This window comes from Leuciscus leuciscus (assembly GCF_965113295.1).
Source record: "Leuciscus leuciscus genome assembly, chromosome: 10".
NCBI lineage: Eukaryota > Metazoa > Chordata > Actinopteri > Cypriniformes > Leuciscidae > Leuciscus > Leuciscus leuciscus.
In genome coordinates, this window is record NC_138734.1 from 18793536 (window position 1) to 18813384 (window position 19849).

At 38.1% G+C, this 19849-nt stretch overlaps 1 protein-coding gene and 1 long non-coding RNA gene across 2 annotated transcripts in view; one reads left to right on the forward strand and one right to left on the reverse strand.

Annotated features, from left to right (window-relative positions):
* The first annotated feature begins 1503 nt into the window (after nt 1-1503).
* LOC309508567 overlaps nt 1504-19849 on the forward strand; it is a 73757-nt gene continuing 55411 nt past the window's right edge. Inside the window, exon 1 of the long non-coding RNA XR_014209555.1 lies at nt 1504-1724. This is a non-coding gene — a long non-coding RNA (uncharacterized lncRNA). The remainder of the gene's footprint in view (nt 1725-19849) is intronic.
* Nucleotides 15542-19464, reverse strand: LOC309508352 (extracellular calcium-sensing receptor-like; the record flags this gene model as incomplete). The annotated part of the gene is made up of 6 exons (XM_082182942.1): nt 15542-16455; nt 16571-16694; nt 17719-17946; nt 18058-18813; nt 18895-19183; nt 19256-19464. The coding sequence occupies 6 exons, from the start codon at nt 19462-19464 to the stop codon at nt 15542-15544; spliced, it is 2520 nt and encodes an 839-aa protein (XP_082039068.1).

Genomic DNA, 19849 nt, shown 5'->3' on the forward strand with positions numbered 1-19849 from the left:
AATAATGTTACGTTTAAACGTTGCAGATACGTCCATATTATACGTTTCAGCATATATCCAAACGTACAAAAAAGTACGCTTTCTATCTTTGAAAATTACGTATTAATACCTGCGTATTAACAATGAGACCACAGGCTGTAACTTTACTGCTTTATTCTGAAACCAAACGGTATAAACCAGTTAAATCAACAGCTGGAAAGAGCTGAGAAGGAATTCAGTACATACACCATGAACTTTATTTTAAGTGCTTGTATATCTGAAAACTCTTTACAAAACCATAAAGCTGTTTTACAATTTCATGATATGGAGGAGTCACATCAGTAGCTTTATACATTAAAAGGTGACTCTTTACCCAAAAAGACATCAAGCTGTTTGTGAAACATTTTATTTTTTATTTTTTAACAGCTTTATGTTTTTTAACTGGTTTATACCGTTTAAGAATAAAGCAGTAAAGTTAAGATCAAAGTCCATTTGTGTCCACAGTACATTGTTTGCAAAGGCTTGAACTTTCATATTCATATTCATGTCATTTCACAGTTATGCCACATTGTTCATCAGTGTTTCAAAGCACCAAGTCACCACTTTAGTTGAGGGGCCACACACATGATGAAGTCATTGATAAATAATGCTTAGTTAATGATGACTACTGTATTTGAACGCCAACAGAATTCGTATGTTATGTGCTGTGATTGGCCAATTTTAGGGTCTGTCCATTTACCTGCAGGCTATGAAGAAGACATGAACATGCTGGATAACTCAGATCATAATGAAAACACATTGTTCATCAGTGTTTCAAAGCACCAAGTCACCACTTTAGTTGAGGGGCCACACACATGATGAAGTCATTGATAAATAATGCTTAGTTAATGATGACTACTGTATTTGAACGCCAACATTCGTTTGTTATGTGCTGTGATTGGCCAATTTTGGGGTCTGTCCATTTACCTGCAGGCTATGAAGAAGACATGAACATGCTGGATAACTCAGATCATAATTCAGAAAAAAAGTTCTCACATTAATTGATATACTGTTCTAGCCTGTATGCATGCATTAGATAATGTGGATTTTTGTACATTCCTTTAATAATTCGAAGAGTAGTCTTGCATGCATGAATTCATGATGATTCATGTACCATAACCATAGCTTTATCCACAATGGGTGGTAAAGACCAATTTTTTGTGTGAACAAAGAAAACATCATGATCATGCGTAATAAATCATAATTCATGATGATGTACTCATCTTAGTTAATGTTTTAATTAAGGTGTTGTTCATCCATGAAGTCATGAATGAAAAACGTTGAACTCGTGTTAGTTCCTGATGATTCATGAGATATTAATGCATGAATTTATACATGAATTCATGATAATTCATGTACCCTTACCATAAAGTGTTACCAAACATTTTTTTTTTCATTGTGTTCACATAATAGATGGGAAAAAAATTACAGAGGGATTTATGGATATCTAATTTTGTTATCCTGTAAATCAGAATATACTGTCAATAGCCTTAAAAAAATGATTTTCACCATGTTTTTTGGAATAAAATGTTATGTATATCAGGCTAGGAATAATATATTTACAAATCTCTCTGTAAATGTCTTCATAATATAACTAGGTACAAGACTGGAAAGTTTGGTGTATATAGGTGCTACTGAAGTGGATATTTCGAACTTGGAGTATGAGAGAAAGGTCATTTTGAGAAAACGGGCTTTAACCCTCTGAGGTCTGAGTGGTTTTTGGGGTCCTTGAGATGTTCTGACATGCCCTGACATTTGTGCTTTTTTCAGTTGCTTATAAACATATTAATGGCAAAGGTATAATTACACTCTATTTAGCACAAACAGGGCTACCATAATATGTGAGCAACATGCATGTACATTAGGGCTGGGTAAAAATATCGATTCAACAATGCATTGCAATTACTTGTTTCTCAATTCAATATCGATTCATCAAATCCTATGAATCGATTCAGCCCGCCGGCCAGTGGCGGCGCTGTGGGCAACACTTTAGTGAGAGCGTTCAGCGTTGTACAAGCAGGCGGCTGCAGAAGTGAGTCAAATCTGTCTCCCCATTTTAAAATGACCAACTTTACAGCAGAAAAAAAAAAACATGTTTACAGCCTGGATCTCTATGTGGCTTTGGTCTATACAGCTAATTTTGCCCTTCATAACAACTGTGAGGAGGGTGAATGTTTGTATAACTCATCCGTTTAGTTGATATTCCCGCTGATGTCAATGCTAGCCATTTGTCTGCTGTTACTAGCTGTCACTTCACCTCAGCAAATTTTAGCTGCTGAACTTGCTTTCTCTGCAGTGTTTTGTGCTTTTTTTCTGGATTATTTCATACAATTTAATACACCCATTAACGTTACTTCGCCCACGGCTTAGGATTCCGTCGTTGTCGTCGAGTATCGTTTGAGAGAACAACCAGCGCTGTATTTCAGTTGTTTTCCTCTGTGAACATGCACTAATGGATGTCTGACAATTTCGTTGCTTTTTGGAGTTTTCAGATTTAAAAACGTCAATAAAGGCTCGTTCGTTCTGCTCTCACGGAACAGATAGATTATAATATGCTACATTTTACATTTACATTTAGTCATTTAGCAGACGCCTTTCTCCAAAGCGACTTACAAATTAGGACAAAATTCAGCGAGTCATCATAAAGAGGCAAAAGCAACAACAACGCAAGAAGTGCTCAAAGTACGAAGTTCAGGTATTATTCAGAGTAGCATAAGCCTGATAAGTGATGTTACAAAGGGAAAGGAAAACGAATTTCCAGATGTTACAAAGGGAAAGGAAAACAAATTTCCAAATGTTACAAAGGGAAAGGAAATTTTTTTTTCTTTTTTTTTTTTTTTTTTTCTATAAGGTTAAGTGCTCACGGAAGAGATTGGTTTTCAGCTGTCTTTTGAATGTTGTCAGGGATTCTGCATTCCGGATGAGGGTGGGGAGAGCGTTCCACCAGCATGGAACTGTGAATGAGAATGTTCTGGAAAGTGATTTTGTGGCTTTCTGTGATGGAACCACGAGACGTCGCTCGTTGACCGATCGTAGGTGTCTGGTAGGGATGTAGACTCGTAGGAGTGAGTGAAAGTAGGAGGGAGCTGAGCCTGTGATAGTTCTGTAAGCAAGCGTCAGTGCCTTGAACTTGATGCGAGCAGCGAGAGGTAGCCAGTGCAGAGAGATGAACAGAGGAGTGACGTGGGCCCTCTTGGGCTCGTTGAAGACAAGACGAGCTGCAGCATTCTGGATCATCTGTAGTGGTTTGGTTGCACATGCTGGAAGTCCAGCCAGAAGAGCATTGCAGTAGTCAAGCCTAGAGATGACCAGGGCCTGGACGATGAGTTGTGTTGCATGCTCAGTTAGGAAAGGCCTGATTTTCCTGATGTTGTGCAGTGCAAACCTGCATGATCGAGCTGTCTTTGAAATGTGATCTGTGAAGGTCAGCTGGTCATCAAACGTTACTCCAAGATTTCTGACCGATCTTGATGGGGTGATTAATGATGACTCTAGCTGGATGGTGAAGTCGTGCTGTAGAGACGGATTGGCAGGGAGGACGAGAAGCTCAGTCTTTGCCAGGTTGAGCTGCAGGTGATGTTCCTTCATCCATGTGGAGATTTCCGCCAGACAGCTTGAGACCCGTGCAGCTACTGTGGGATCATCTGGTTGAAAGGAGAGGAAGAGCTGCGTGTCATCAGCATAGCAGTATAGGAAAAACCGTGTGCCTGTATGATGTGTCCCAGTGATGTGGTGTAGATGGAGAAGAGGAGGGGACCAAGAACTGAACCCTGGGGAACCCCTGTGGTCAGGTGATGTGCTCTGGATACCTCACCTCTCCATGCGACCTTGAAGGACCTACCTGTGAGATAGGACTCAAACCAGTGGAGTGAAGTTCCTGTGATGCCCAGTGATGAGAGGGTGGACATAAGGATCTGATGATTCACCGTGTCGAAGGCGGCAGACAGATCCAGGAGAATGAGGACTGAAGATTTGGAAGCAGCTTTTGCGATCCGTAGGGCTTCTGTGACTGACAGTAATGCAGTCTCTGTTGAATGTCCTTTCTTGAAGCCAGATTGGTTGACATCCAGCTGGTTGTTTAGAGACAAGAAGGATGTTAGTTGGTTGAAGACAGCTCTTTCAAGTGTCTTCGCAATGAATGGTAGGAGAGAGATAGGTCTGTAGTTGTCTACAAGTGATGTGTTTAGCGTTGGTTTTTTGAGCAGTGGAGTAACCCGAGCCTGCTTGAATGCTGTAGGGAAGGTGCCAGTATGGAGGGATGAGTTAATGATGTGTGTGAGTGATGGTAGAAGTGTGGGAGAGATGGCTTGTAGAAGGTGTGAGGGGATGGGGTCAAGCGGGCAGGTGGTAGGGTGACTGGAGAGGAGAAGTGTAGATACTTCTTCCTCGGTTAGCGAAGAAAAGGAGGACAGAGGGGTATTGGCTGTGGAAGGGGTCGGTCTGGGTTCCTGTGTGTGTGGAGCTGAGAATTGACTGCTGATAGCTGTTGTTTTCTTGGTGAAGAAGTGCGCAAAATCGTCAGCAGTTAAGGAGGAGGCGGGTGGTGGTGGAGGTGGACAGAGGAGAGAGTTGAATGTCTTGAAGAGTAATCGTGTGTTGGAGGAGCTGTTGATCTTGTTGTGGAAGTATGAAGATTTTGCAGCATGAACATCAACAGAAAAGGAGGAGAGGAGAGATTGATACATACTCAGGTCAGATGCGTCTTTTGATTTGTGCCATTTCCTCTCCGCTGCCCTGAGTTCGGTCCGGTGTTCCCGAAGAACCTCAGATAACCAGGGGTTAGAGGGAGTAGCGCGTGCTGGCCTGGAGGAGAGGGGGCAGATAATGTCTAGAGAAGAGATTAGAGTGGAGCATAAGGTGTCCGTTGCGGTATTCACATCCAGAGATGAGAATTGTGAGGGTGGGGGAAGAGAGGATGACACGGCAGAGGAAAGATGGGAGGGGGAAAGTGAGCGCAGGTTTCGTCTGAAAGTGACTGGTGGTGGGGGTGGTGGTGCAGGGGTAGAGAGTTGTAGACTGAAAGTAATGAGGAAATGATCTGAAACGTGGAGAGGTGTCACCAGGATGTTTTCTGTGGTGCAGTTGCGTGTGTACACCAGGTCCAGTTGGTTGCCTGATTTGTGAGTACCTGTGGTGATGAGTCGTTTGAGATCGAAAGAGGCTAGGAGTGAGGTGAAGTCTGTTGCATGTGGCTTTTCGAGATGAATGTTGAAGTCACCGAAGACTAGAAGTGGGGTGCCGTCCTCAGGGAAAGTGGACAGCAGCACATCCAGCTCATCTACAAAGTTACCCAGCTGGCCTGGGGGGCGATAAATGACTACAATATGGATTTTAATGGGAGTTGTAAGTGTAATAGCATGATATTCAAATGAGTTGTTGTTGCATAGAGAAGAGAGCGTGGAGTATTTGCAATTGTTAGAAACGAGAAGCCCTGTACCCCCACCTCTCCCAGACTGGCGGGGGGAGTGGGAGAAGGAGAAATTGCTAGAGAGAGCAGCAGGGGTTGCTGAGTCTTCTGGACGAATCCAGGTCTCGGTCAGCCCCAAGATACTAAGAGTAGAATGAGATGCAAAGGCTGGAATGAAGTCAGCTTTATTGACTGCTGACTGACAATTCCATAGACCCACGGAAAGAGAGAGAGGAGTGTGTGAGGATGTGAGGATGGGACGCAGATTGGCAGTATTGCGCTGTCTATTGCGCGTGATGAAAGGACGTTGCCGAGAGATAACAGGAATGTATTGAAAGCACATGTTGATTAAGGTGAACAATAGGATAAGTTGAGGGAAAAAGAAGGGAAGAGGAGATACTTAAGTGCCTTTCTGGTGTCCTTGCTCGGTGGAGTCGCGCAGGTAGAGTCGCTGGTCTTTACCCGAGTCGGTCTTCACACGAGGAGGCTGAACACGAGAGCTGAACGCTTCCGCTGACGCTTCCGCGACAGCGCGCAAAATACACAGATATACGGATAATGCTTTCACCGCTTGAGTGAGTACAGCTGTTTCGGTCGGCCAATTAAGTGTAAATAACGCGAAAATGTGCCAATTCCAAACTGCTAGGAGCAAAAGGCTTAAGTGCAAATGTAACAATAATTTTAAATTTCACTCGCGGCTGTTGTTAATTGTGCCAACGCGTCGAGCTAAAATACAGAATTCTGTGAAGTCAAAAATACAAAGTCACAAGAGGATCGAAGATAGGCTTACCTTGACTAAAAATACAACACTGAATTAACAGGGGAACAGAGTATTCTGGCAGAACACTTGCGCGTTCTTGCGGTGCCTCTAGTATGCTTGTCGCTGGTCCTGCTGGAATGATCTGGAATGCCCCTATTTATATCTGTTCTTACAGATGCTGTTTCGGTCGGCCAATTAAGTGTAAATAACGCGAAAATGTGCCAATTCCAAACTGCTAGGAGCAAAAGGCTTGACTAAAAATACAACACTGAATTAACAGGGGAACAGAGTATTCTGGCAGAACACTTGCGCGTTCTTGCGGTGCCTCTAGTATGCTTGTCGCTGGTCCTGCTGGAATGATCTGGAATGCCCCTATTTATATCTGTTCTTACAGATGCTGTTTCGGTCGGCCAATTAAGTGTAAATAACGCGAAAATGTGCCAATTCCAAACTTGACTAAAAATACAACACTGAATTAACAGGGGAACAGAGTATTCTGGCAGAACACTTGCGCATTCTTGCGGTGCCTCTAGTATGCTTGTCGCTGGTCCTGCTAGTTGAATGAAATCATGTCGCTGGTCCTGCTACCGTCAGATGAAATCATGCAGGCGTCGGCGCTTTCTCCGTTCATGCAATAAATGCACATCCTTGAATGAGCGCGGATTTTCTAGCGCATTTACTTGAACTTCATAGGCAATATATCGATGGTTTAACCCATTTGAGAGGCGGCCAAAATCAGAATTTAAAATGGACTGAATAAGCTCTCTACGAACTTGACGAGCGATGCCGCGCTGACATGTATGCACAAATCACCACACACACTCTCTCAGAGTAATATTATGTTACTGCATAATACATTTTCAACTAGCAGAATAGTGCAGAATCACGATACACAGTCTCACTTGTAGCCATGTCTTTTAACTATCATAATATTTCGAAGGGCAAAAATAGGAACTTTTAATTGGCAGTGTTATTTATTGTGTTGACAAAATAGCACTTTGTAATGTTATAATATCTATGGTTGCACTTTTTTTTATGAGTATGCACATTTTGTGCTTATGTTTACATTTATTTTATAACTTGAATGTATAGGAAGAAAGAAATCTTTCTACTACTTACAGTTACATGCACTTTAGTGGTGTTAATAAAGCATCTGTTTGTTACAGTTGTGTTTTGTATTCAACACATGTACAATATTGTACAGTTTGTTCTGCTAAATAAACCATGACAGGAAACATACTGGGGTCAATTTGTTCTTAAACATTAATACTGCACACATTATTTAAAAATATACTCAGGTACTTAATTACTTGTGTATTTACTTATTATTGAATCGATATCGAAGCTAATAAATCAATATCGAATCGAATCGAAATCGAATCGAATCGAAGCCTCAAGAATCGAAATCGAATCGAATTGTGAAATTCCTAACAATACCCAGCCCTAATGTACATGTTTGTATTTTTGAGAGAATAATGTATATGCATAGTTATTGAAAAAACTAAAAACTAAAGTTTCTGAAATAAGGCCACAAAACACATACTAAATATGTGACAATAAGACTTTTGACTAATTGATGTCATTGCCTAGAGTTTTTTCTTCCAAATGATGTGAAAATCATCCTGCCCTTATCATTCACATAACACAATGCATTGATTTAAATCTTGTAAAACACTTTTTGTTTGTAAAGACAATATGCGCAAGGGGCGTCAACCATTCAACAGCATCATGCATATTTAGTGATTCACACCTCAGGAGACAATGGGGCCCACATACTTAATGAGCCATTCATTCAGGTGTGTCACCTATAGCCACAAGAAAGAATGCAAGAGCAATATATATATATATATATATTCTACCAAATTGGTTCACAGTTGGAAGCATTTCAATTTATTTATTTTTTTCACAAATTTTGCTTGCAAATTGTATAATATCCAAGGAAAACATGTCTAGTAATTGTGCAGTTAATTCTCATACTGTATTTTCAGTTTTGGAATATGTATCCTCTCCCCAAATTTGTCAATAATAAAACACAATAAAAATTATTTAAAGAAAAGGCTTATATTTACCTTTTAAAATTTGTTTACATCTACCTTGTAAATATATTTTTTTATTAAAAAGGTTACAATTACAACAACAATTGAAGTGTAATCTTTCTTTGTAAAAACTAAAGTATACATTTTATCATATATATTTCAAAGTTAAGGATTCATTACTTCGAATATAGCCTACATTGACAAAACATACTATATTTAACATATTAGCAAAAATTGGCAAACAAAAGCTTATTTGAGGTGGCAGATATTTTACAGTAAAAATGTGTAATCTATCCAAAACTAATCAACGAAATGTTGTCTTTCATATGTCTGTAACATCGGTCTTTCGTTTTTATTATAAGGAATATAAATGTTACTTTGCAATTTAATACGTTGCTTATACAAATACATTTTATTTCAACATATTTCAGTTGTGGTAAACAGCGCATCGCTGCCGTTCATTCATTCACACAGAAACGCGATTTACTTGAGAATGAAAAAAAACTTACTACAGTATTCCATCCGTTGCTCCTCGAAATACCAGCACTTCTGAGGTACGTTTTCCATTATTATTATTCCTCACAGCGCTGCGAGACAGTGTAGACAACTACACTTATCATCTGAATAAACTTGTGTTTTCTCGAGCTGATATGTGGGCGTTCACAGTTTGTATGGGATCGTCTCAGTCATTTGCGTTTGAATATCGCGCGCTCTCCGTGGGCGTGGCCGATTATAACGTAATGAGCTGAGATGAGCTCGACTGGAATCGCTCTCTTTTAATACAGATTTCACAAGATGAGAATATTTGTTTTTTATATAAATTACTTCATTTAAAAGAAGAGAATTCAAGCTTCATGCCTGTGTGTCTGTATGCCTGTTTGACTGAGTATTCACTCAGTTATTGTTCATTTTCGGACGCGTTTCAGAATGGACTTCACTGGCAGAGAGAAGGCAGAACTCGCTTCGTGTTTATTTTTCTTTATTTGGCAAAAAGCACAACACTTTGTTTTTATTGTGAGTATACACAAAAATAATACACATTTAACAGAATCGATTGATGTATGAAACTCCTATGGAAAATCAAAGTCAACTGAGTATTTATGAGTTTCTTTTACACTGATTAAAAAAAAGCGAGCTGGTATCGCCGGCGATACCTCCGACCTCAGGGGGTTAAAGATTTATCATCAGCCAATGAGATTGCGCATTCAGCCCTTTTACTTTCACGATTGGTTGCTGATAAAAAGGAAATTACCATATTTGGATCCGACAGCATTGTACAGAGAAGAGAGAGCTTTCCAGCGGTGCCTGTGATAGAGAGCAGACAGAGATCGCGGATCGGCGAGATGATTTACAACGACAACTTTTGTTGAATTTATGCGAAATCTACTGACGCAAACAGACAAAGTGTAGTAAAATAAAGACCTAAATGTGTATTTCGGACTTTTTTTCACCACAGTCTGAAAGAAGACATGCTATTGAAGACAAATATCCAAAAATCTCAAAATTGACCAGTAAAAAAACCACAATGTTTTTGCCTGCCGTGTCTCGCCTTATGGGAAGACGCTCGCAATGCTCGCAATCAGCCCCCTCAAGAGCTGACTGGGCATGCTGCACTCCCAAACAAGCAACACATAGTTGGTGTGAATCCCCACCTGTGATGTATTGAGTACAGGGGGGAACACACTTCCTAAAATGCTGCTCACTCGTCACTTCTTGGCTCATTTTGGTTTTTTAATATATAAGAAATATATATAGTGAAAACTCCTGACTAGTAACAACTAGAAACAGACAAACACGAAATAGACAGATTCAAACACACACAGAGCGCTGCTGAAATAACAGAAGCTGACTCGCTTGTGATTCAGGGGTGCTTTATAGTTTCCTGGTCGATGACGTCACTCGCTGTGACGCTCCGTCTCGCCATTGGACTGATTTCATTCATGCTTCAGACGCACTACACTGGAGGCGTTCCCACTGCGATTACACGCAGCGGTAGTTCCTGAAGGGGAACATTCCTTCACAAGAACCAGTAAGAGCTGCGGGAAGACGTGATGCACGAAAGGGGACTTAATATGCTTTATTTTTTAATTCCGCTAGGTGCCATAGTGTCGCAGAAACCACATACTTCACTTTTAACTTTGAAATACGTATGATAAAATCGATGTATACTTTTTAAAAAGAAAGATTACACTTGAAATATTGTTAAAATTGTAATTGTTGATTTATGTTAAAACTGTTTAATAAAATAGCAAAACATATATTTACAAGGTAGATGTAAACAACGTCTTAATATGTCAATATAAACTTTCTCATTAAATTATTTATTATAGTTTTTTATTAGATACACATTTGGGGAGGGGATATATATTCCAAAACTTTCTGAAAATGCAGTATGAGAATTAAGTTACTAGAAATAGTTCATAGTTACTAGAAATGTTTACCATGGATATTATGCAATTTGCATGCATACAAAATAAGTCGTCACATTCTTTACTTGTGGTACTCTCAGTGATACACCTGAATGAAAGGCTCATTATGCAGCTCATTATGTGTGTCATTGTCTTCTCAGGTGTGAATCACGCCCCCACGCATATTGCCTTTCCAAACAAAATGTGTCTTACAAAGTTTAAATCAATGTATTGTTTTATGTGAATGATTAGGCAGGATGATTTTCAGATCATTTTGAAGAAAAAACCTAGGCCACAACACCCATTTGTCAAAAGTCTTGTGGGCACATGTTTAGTATGTGTTTTGTGGCCCTATTTCAGAAACTTTATTTTTTGTTTTTTTTTCAATAACCATGCATAAACATTATTCTCTCAAAAATACAAACATGTACATACATGTTGCTTACATATTATGGTAGCCCTGTTTGTGCTAAATAGAGTGTAATTACACCTTTGTCATTAATATGTTTATAAGCAACTGAAAAAAGCACAATTGTCAGGGCATGTCAAAACATCACAAGGACCCCAAAAACACCTTACACCCCAGAGGGATAACCCCCTGAGGTCGGCTATCGCGCCGGCGCGATAGGCTCGTTTTTTTTCAGATCAGTGCAAAAGAGACTCAAAATACTCTGTTGATTTTGATCTTACATGCTTGTGTTGTACATAATTCAAAACTGTTAAATGTCTTCTTTTATTTGTGTACACTCATAATAAAAACAAAATGTTGTGTTTTTCGTAAAACAAAGAAAATAAACATGATGTGCGTTCTGCTGTCTCTCTCAATGTGAAACTCATTCTGAAACGCGACAGAAAATGACCTGTAACTCAGCGAATGTTTGTCACATAGACTTGAAACACATGTCTATACAACGCTTGGAGTCTCTATTTTTAAAGTATGTAAATTATTTAAAAAACAAATATTCTCTGTTTAAGTAATCCGTATGAAAGCAGCAGCATGTACAGTTTCTCAAACGCGTCCTAATTAACTCTAATGTGACCACGTGCACGAGCGATTGACATGCTAATGATCCACACGGACGAACGCAGACCTGTAAACGCCCTCATTACCTCAAAACAAAGAATCAGAGACTTCGGTAACTTACTCTGCTTTTCATCGAGTTTGGAAGACTGTGTTTGTGCTGTGCTCTGCTGTTTCACTTGGATTTACCTCCGAAGAATTAGAAGAATGCGATTTGAAGACAAGAAAGATGTAAGGTAAAAAATTCTTAATTATTAGTTCATGTTATTGTTGCATAAACTTCACATTGCAGTTGAACTGTTGCTAGATATAAGGTGAATATTATAATATTTAGACCCGTGTTTACTATACTGTGTTTGTGGATATCTGCTCAAACGTAGATATGTATAATATGGAAACCATAATGTTTCATATTTTGGAGCGCGCCGTGCGTTTCATGTATCATATTTTGGAGCGCGCTCTGCGATTGAATGTATCATATTTTGGAGCACGCTCTGCGTTGAATGTTTCATATTTTGGAGCGCGCTCTGCGTTTGAATGTATCATATTTTGGAGCGCGCTCTGCGATTGAATGTATCATATTTTGGAGCGCGCTGTGGGTTTGAAAAGCAAAATGCACCAAACAAAGGATTCATGTTTTTACTCTAATCTCATTTCATATCATCATAACGAATGGAAACATTTGAAGTAACATATGATAATAAATATATTTTTTTCTAACGTAGTTGTTACTGAAATATTTTGGAAGATTTATAGGCTGCTTAGGCTATTGTTATTATTATTTTATGCAGCACTGCGCGTAGCCTATGCCTACAAGGCACAGCAAACCTGGTGTTCATTATACATTATTGGAAACATTTGTGTGTGTATTCTGTGAATTTTAAAAAGCAATTTTAACCAGAAAAATATAAAATATATTCCCAAAATCATGCAGCCCTATAGTTTCTCTTGATATCAGTATGTTCACAGGTTGTTTTTTTGTTTTTTGTTTTTTTACAGGGACCAGATGCCCCATGGATGAGTCCTGACTTCAACATTCACATGAGTCTCTGTACATGAACATGGTAAATCAAACACCTTGGAAATGAAAGGTATGTACAGTGTTTTTAGGAATGGCACAAAGGTTTCTGTCTTTGGATCATTGTTTTCAATAATGTGCTTTTTTGTAATTTGTTGTGTATCTTTGGATTATGTTGTGTTGTAAATAAATCCAAACAATTTAAAAGCCATTCTTTTTTAAATCTCCTCATTCTTTCTGCAAGGTTGCTCAGAATGATAGGGCCTGATAGCTCCTAATAGGGCATTAGGGGAGTGTCTTTGTCTTTCTCAGGTGTGAAAGCCATACATATTAATGATGTGATCACGCCTCTTCGCATAAAGCTTTCTTACAGAAAACACGTCTTACAAATTTTAAGTCAATATATTGTCTTATCTGAATGAGCAGTCAGGATGATTTTCACATAGTTTTGGAGCAAATATTCTAGGCTATGTGATACAATTTTCAAAAGTCATTCACCTTACTTCAGATACCACAGAGCTCGCGAGAAAGCTTCCCTGTGACAAGATGGCCGCCGGTGTGATGCCGTTCGAGACTCCGCCTATATGGATATCTATGGTCAGGACCAGAACAAACAGCTATTCCAGCACTCTCATTGGTTAGCATTAATCACGTGCTGAAAAGCTGATGACGGCTTAACCCTATATTCTTTGGTCATTACTGACCGGACAATTTCCAAAGTTTTGAATTTTTTTTAAATCACAGCTTCATCGGAATGATACGAAACTTGGTGACTTTTATGGCATTTGGAATTTGAACACAAAAATAATTGAGGGCATGATTCGAGCAGGCAAAGTGGTCGTAAAAAAATAGTCATATTTGTGCTCTTGGGCAAAAATGACTGACCATAGGAATGAATGGAAAATCGACCGAAACACAAAAGTTTTTCTTTCTAACAAATATTTATTTCTTTATTACTAATCTTTTTTTCTTTCTAACTATTCATTCTTTCATTCTATCTTTCTTTCTTTCTTTCTAACCAATCTTTCTTTCTACTAATCTATCTTTCTCTCTTACTAACTAATCTTTCTTTTTCATTCTTTCTTTCTAACTAATCTTTCTTTTTTACTTTTGAACTAATCTTTCATTCTTTTTCTTTCTAGCTAATATTTCTTTCTTTTTCTTTCTTTTGAATTAATCTTTTTCTTTCTTTCTCGCTAATCTTACTTTTTTCTTACTAATCTTTCTTTCTTTCTAACTATTTTCAACTAATCTTTATTTCATACTAATCTTTCTTTCTTTCCAACTAATCTTTCGTTCTAACTAATCTTTCTTTCTAACTAATCTTTCTTTCTTTGTTTCTTCTAACTAATCGTTCGTTCTTTCTTTCTTTCTTTCTTTCTTTCTTTCTTTCTTTCTTTCTTTCTTTCTTTCTTTCTAACTAATCTTGATCTATCCATCCAACCATCCATGGTCATGTTAAAACATGGTAAATCATGCTAGCAATGTGGTAAACCATACTAGAAACATGATAAATCATGTTAAACCATGCTAGAACAGTTTAAAACTTTTTCAAACTTTCTGGCAAGGCTTTTTCAAGCCAACTTAAAGTTTGTCTACGAACTTTACCATCTAGTTATTTTTGCTCTCTTTGGTCGGTGCTTTTCCTAAGGGCTGTGGAAAAGTGAGCTACATTCTGTACCTGAGAATAGCAAATCTCTTTTGTCTAAACGTTTTGATTTGAGTATTGGGTGGAGTATTTGTCAAGTTTATGTTTTCATTTAATTACTTTTGGATTTGTTTTCTGTGATTTAATCTGTTTGTCCAATTAATTGTTGTCTTCTTTTTGTATTGTTTGACTTTATTTTGTTGTTTTTATTCTATTTTTGTTTCTAGCATTTTGCTCCAATGTTTAGGCTTCAATGGCAATTTGATGTAAAGTCCTTGGGTCACATCAGCCTGTTTAACTTCTGTGGCCAGTAATTTGCCAAGTGTTGACCTCCTTTATAGTTTGAACTTGTTCTACTATAACTCGTTGATACATGTGTCTGCGGCTAATTGTGAAATATATTGTTTTTGTGTTTCTTTCAGGAGCTGAAGGCCCCCGGTGTAGGGAAGCTAGCTGTCCTTGCCCTTTTGGTGGTGGTGTTTCCTTCACCGAGTGTTTGCCGTTGGCACCTGCGTTCACTTAGCGAGTGTGAGAGTGAGTGTTTGTGTGGAGTAGAATTTGGTGAGTGGTGTGGTCTTAGGATACTCACTGCCCAGCTAGCTGCCCTACTGGTAAGCCTCAGCCTGAAAGTGTTTGTTTGTTTGTTTTCTTTATTTTTGGTCTGGTGCACACCGAAGTGGTGTAAACTCTTGCCCCCTGAGTCAACAGTTTTTATATATTTAAAATAATTATTGTTGTGAAAATAAAAGTAATTTGTATTCGGATCCACGTCTCTTGCCCTCTGTGGTAGCGAACCTGTGTCTTATGAAATTTCCCCGTTCACATAACGGGGTGGCGTAGTCTGCTCTTTATTTTGCTCTATTTTGTCCATAAGTATAACTTTTGCCCTTCCACTACCCCGCCACATAAACAATCAATAACTATATGTGAATGTATACCCCCTGTTCTATTGTTTGCTTCTTTTTTCTTTCTTTCTTTCTTTTCCCCCCTGTCTTTCCAATTGATGTATGCTTGAAAAATCATCAATAAAAATACAGTAAAACATTTTTTTAAGGCATTATGTAATGTACTAATGTCCCTTTAAATAACTTACATGGCAGCATAATTTGTGTGTGGTTAAAATAAAGCCGCGAATATGCATTTAATAAATCAGTACAACTTTTTCCTTTGTCTTCGAGGGAATAATAAAAAAAATATTTCAATGTAAATATAAACTTTTTATTTTTCAGTAGGACTTAGATGTCATTTTCCCCATCATATGTTGCTTTGTATTTTGTTCAGGCTTAAGCAGGATAATATAACATTTAGGTGCAAATATGCAGAATAGTAAACCAAAGCTTGAGGCTAAAATAGCAAATATCTCCACAGCTACAGTAAATTTTCCAGGAGAACTGACATAAGCTGGAATAAATGTGATCCACACAGCACAGAATATGAGCATACTGAATGTGATGAATTTGGCTTCATTAAAGTTGTCAGGCAGCTTACGAGCCAGAAAAGCCAAAATGAAACACGAAAAAGCCAGGAAGCTAATGTAACCCAGCACAGCCCAGAAACCTATAGTAGAACCCAGACTGCACTCAATAATGATCTTTTCCTTGTAATATTTCATATTTTTGTTGGGAAATGGAGGGGATATTGTTAGCCAAAGAACACAGATAAGAACCTGTATAAGTGTAAATGCAAGAACACTGAGTCGTTGTTGTGAAGGCCCAAACCATTTCATGACATTACTTCCTGGGAGTGTAGCCTTGAAAGCCATTAACACCACTACTGTTTTCCCTAGAACACAGGAGATACAGAGGACAAAAGTGATCCCAAACGCTGTGTGACGCAACATACAGGACCACTCAGTGGGCCGACCAATGAAAGTAAGTGAACAGAGGAAACACAGAGTCAATGAGAAGAGCAGCAGGAAGCTCAGCTCTGAATTGTTGGCTTTTACTATGGGGGTGTCCTTCTTGCTGTAAAACAGGATGGCCACCAGCACAGTTAATCCTACTCCAAACAGTGAGAAAAAGACTAGCACTATACCCATAACTTCTGCGAATGACAGAAACTCTACAACCTTTAACACACATTTATTTTTCTCAACATTAGACCAGTATTCCCCTGGACACTGCTTGCAGTTATTTGAATCTGGAAATGAAGTTGTAATTACTAGTTAGAGACAAAAGGAAAACAAATTCATTGATGAACAGTGAAGAGCAACTAAACTATTTTCTGTGAAACTGTTAGATGGGCTGATGATTACCTGTCTCATTACTGATTTCTCCCTCTGCACATGGAATACAGTCATAACAGCAGACAGGTCTTCCTTTTTGTGCAGCCTTCCTGGTGCCTGGAGGACAGATATCACTGCAGACAGACCTTGGCTTCTACATGTAAAAAATATACATATATTACTGACTCTGAAAACTTAAGATAGATATAAATAATATTGATTAATAATGCTGATATTGCCACAATATCATAATTTTCACACCAGCATCTGCATTCAAAGTGGTTATACAGGCATTACAGCTGGTTGGATGCTAAGTGGTGCTATGGGGCATTTTTTTCTGAGCAAAGATCAATGTTGCTGGTTTTACTTATTTTTATTGCCAATATTTAGTGATGGCCTCAGATGCAGGATAATTTCACTTGCATGTATCATATTTGGTTATTACCACAGCAGTGCTTGTGGTTGAAAAATACACTTCTTGTGTATGAAAATGTACTCTATTCATGGGAAGCAGAAAGACTGCAGGATTAGCTTGACACATATTGGTGACTGTGGTGACTATACTTTAAGACTACTCTATTTGTTAGGATATTGATATACAAACTGTTGTTGTCAAGTAAAGTTTCATCCATAATGCTACTTTAAATCAGTGACCCTCATCCTATGTCATGAAGTCACACAATGTAGCCTAATATAGAAAATGATTATACTTGCTGATCCGATATTAATGCAGTTTGTTTTCTAAACAATTCAGCTTTACAAAAAGGGTATTAGTTAATAGTATTTTTATATATTGTGTTATGAACAAACATTAATTAACAATCAACAAAAGTACATCTATAAATTAATCGGTTAAAAGGTTTTTATCCATTTTTAATTGGTTGTTTATTGTTCAAGATACTTCATTACAATACTAATGTTAATGAATTAAACATTATTGTGAAGTGTTGACTTACAGAATTGTGACTCATAGCTAATGACACATTAGCTTCTTACAGTACACAAATGTAAATTATAATTTTTTTTACGTTGTGGAACCATTTTCCATCCTAAACTAATTTGGTATTCCTCATACCTTTCATAAAGTTAAATACAAGTATTTTTTTGTTTTTGTTTTTGATATGATGCTCTCTTATTTAAAACAACCCTGTAGGAGAAACCTACTTATTTCCATTTACCTTCAGCTGTCCTCCAGTCCAAATGATCTCTTTAGTATTAAGCTCTAAGCGCTGGTCAGGGGGCAGTGAGGCATCATAGTATCCCACAGATTTAAATTGGAATGATCCATCAGAGTCCTGCTGCCAGTTCACAACTTCATATTGTGCTACTGCACCACCAGTGCTGTCAAACCATACACGATCACCCATTTTTATAGTGAAATTGACCCTTTTCAGAGCCTCAACCACCTAGCGAAAAAAGGGACAGTTTTGATATTATCACTGAGGCATTTAACATATCCAATAAAAATATGTTTCCCTTTTTTCTCTCTTTCTATTCATCTGTCTTTTATCTTTTACCTCCTGCGGTTGTATTGTCAGGCTTTTCTCACAGCCTTCTGGTTCTTTGCACTCAAGAAGCTTGTGCAGTGAATGAGCTACAGCATAAACTGCTTTGTAGACGTTGCTTGCATATCTTTGTTCAGGCACATCTTCATTGTAGTTTTTTAGTGCAAATATATCCTCATATCTGCTGCAACTTAATGCATATCGAGTAGAATTCTCCTCACCTTTTAGGCATGGAAAAGCTGTATCCCAGAATGCTTTTCTAACATAATCTGCAAACCCTTCAATATTTATTTTTCTCACTGCAAAGCCAAGTGACCCTCCCAGGGAATGAAAACTATTTGGATTGATATAATTCTTTGTAGTTATCCATGATTCTACACCAATCATTTGGAAGCCTGTAATGTTCTGAATACTTAACTGATCAATAAGTAAGCCCATCTCAACAAATGAAACAAAGGCAACAATCACTTTTGCTGTGCCTCGTTCTATTGTGTCTACCACTTTTTTAAGTTTTTCTGGCTCTGTTCGGTAGAATTTCACAGAGTACTCTACACAAATTCCCTCCTCCTGGGCTATTTTCAGAAATATGGACATTCCATTATTTCCATAGTCATTGTCACTGTTCACAGCTCCCACCCAAGGCCAGCCAAAGTGTTTGACTATGTATACAAGTGCTCTGCTCTGGTGATAATCACTAGCAATAGTCCTGAAGAAAGAGGGGTAATCTTTCCTATTACTGAGACATTCACATGTGGCTGAGGGACTTATCTGAAAAAGAAATCACCGGAGACAATGATACAATCATCAGTATGGTGATTATGTCAAACATGTAGTGTCATCGCTCCTTACCACTGGAATTTTAAAAGGTCCTGTAGTTCTGGACAAAATCACTGTGGCAGAAGACTCTGATTCACCTATGATAGCATGTAAAGAAGACTGTCCATTGCATCTGTGTCCTGCTCCAAACTCCTGACCATTCATCAGTCCCATAGTTGCACTCATGGTAGACAGTCTTGAACCACATGTATCATAGATTCGATAACCAATAGAAACATTTGGGAGCAAACTTTTGCTTCTGTTAATCTCCTCAATTGCGAAAATCATGATTTGTGCTAAACGATAATCTCTCAGATTCACACTGTGAAAATAAACATTAAATCAGTTAGCTAATTAGAAACTAACTCAACAAACCGTTTCCAATGTAACAAACCTGGAGCAAGATAGAAGTTGAGGTTTTTGTGTAAACTCAAAAGAAGGTAATGTTTCTTTTCTGTGGATTGCAAAAATTCCTCCAATAGTTACATCTCCATCCTTAGAAAGCAGAGGGAACTTAGGGTCTCCCATTGTTTGACAAGGAGTGTGTTCTGCCTTTGTATGAAGTTGATGGAAAAGCAGGAGTATATAAAGAAAGAGAAGCATTCCAATAAGTGTACTCTGCAGTGAATGCCAAAAGCAAAGTATATGAGACAGTATTTGCACTCTTATAGACATAATTAATATGGTTGACTGACTGAGAATGTAGCCAATGACCCGATTGGACAAATTAATCCGGTCAAGCAGAAGTGTAATAAACCAGAGGTTTTCTCACGCTGTCATAAGCTAATGAATTGTGAGATTAGGTAGTATCTAGTAAAGCATTTGAAAATTCTACTCAAAACACATCTAACATGTTCTTAGCCTCATCTTTTGTCTAGTTTCTAAGTCTATGCACATTTGATCTTTGAAAAACATATTTTGGCATATTTTGTAACCCTCATAAGAAGTTCTTATAGGATTGTAATTCTTATAAATTCCAATGTTAATA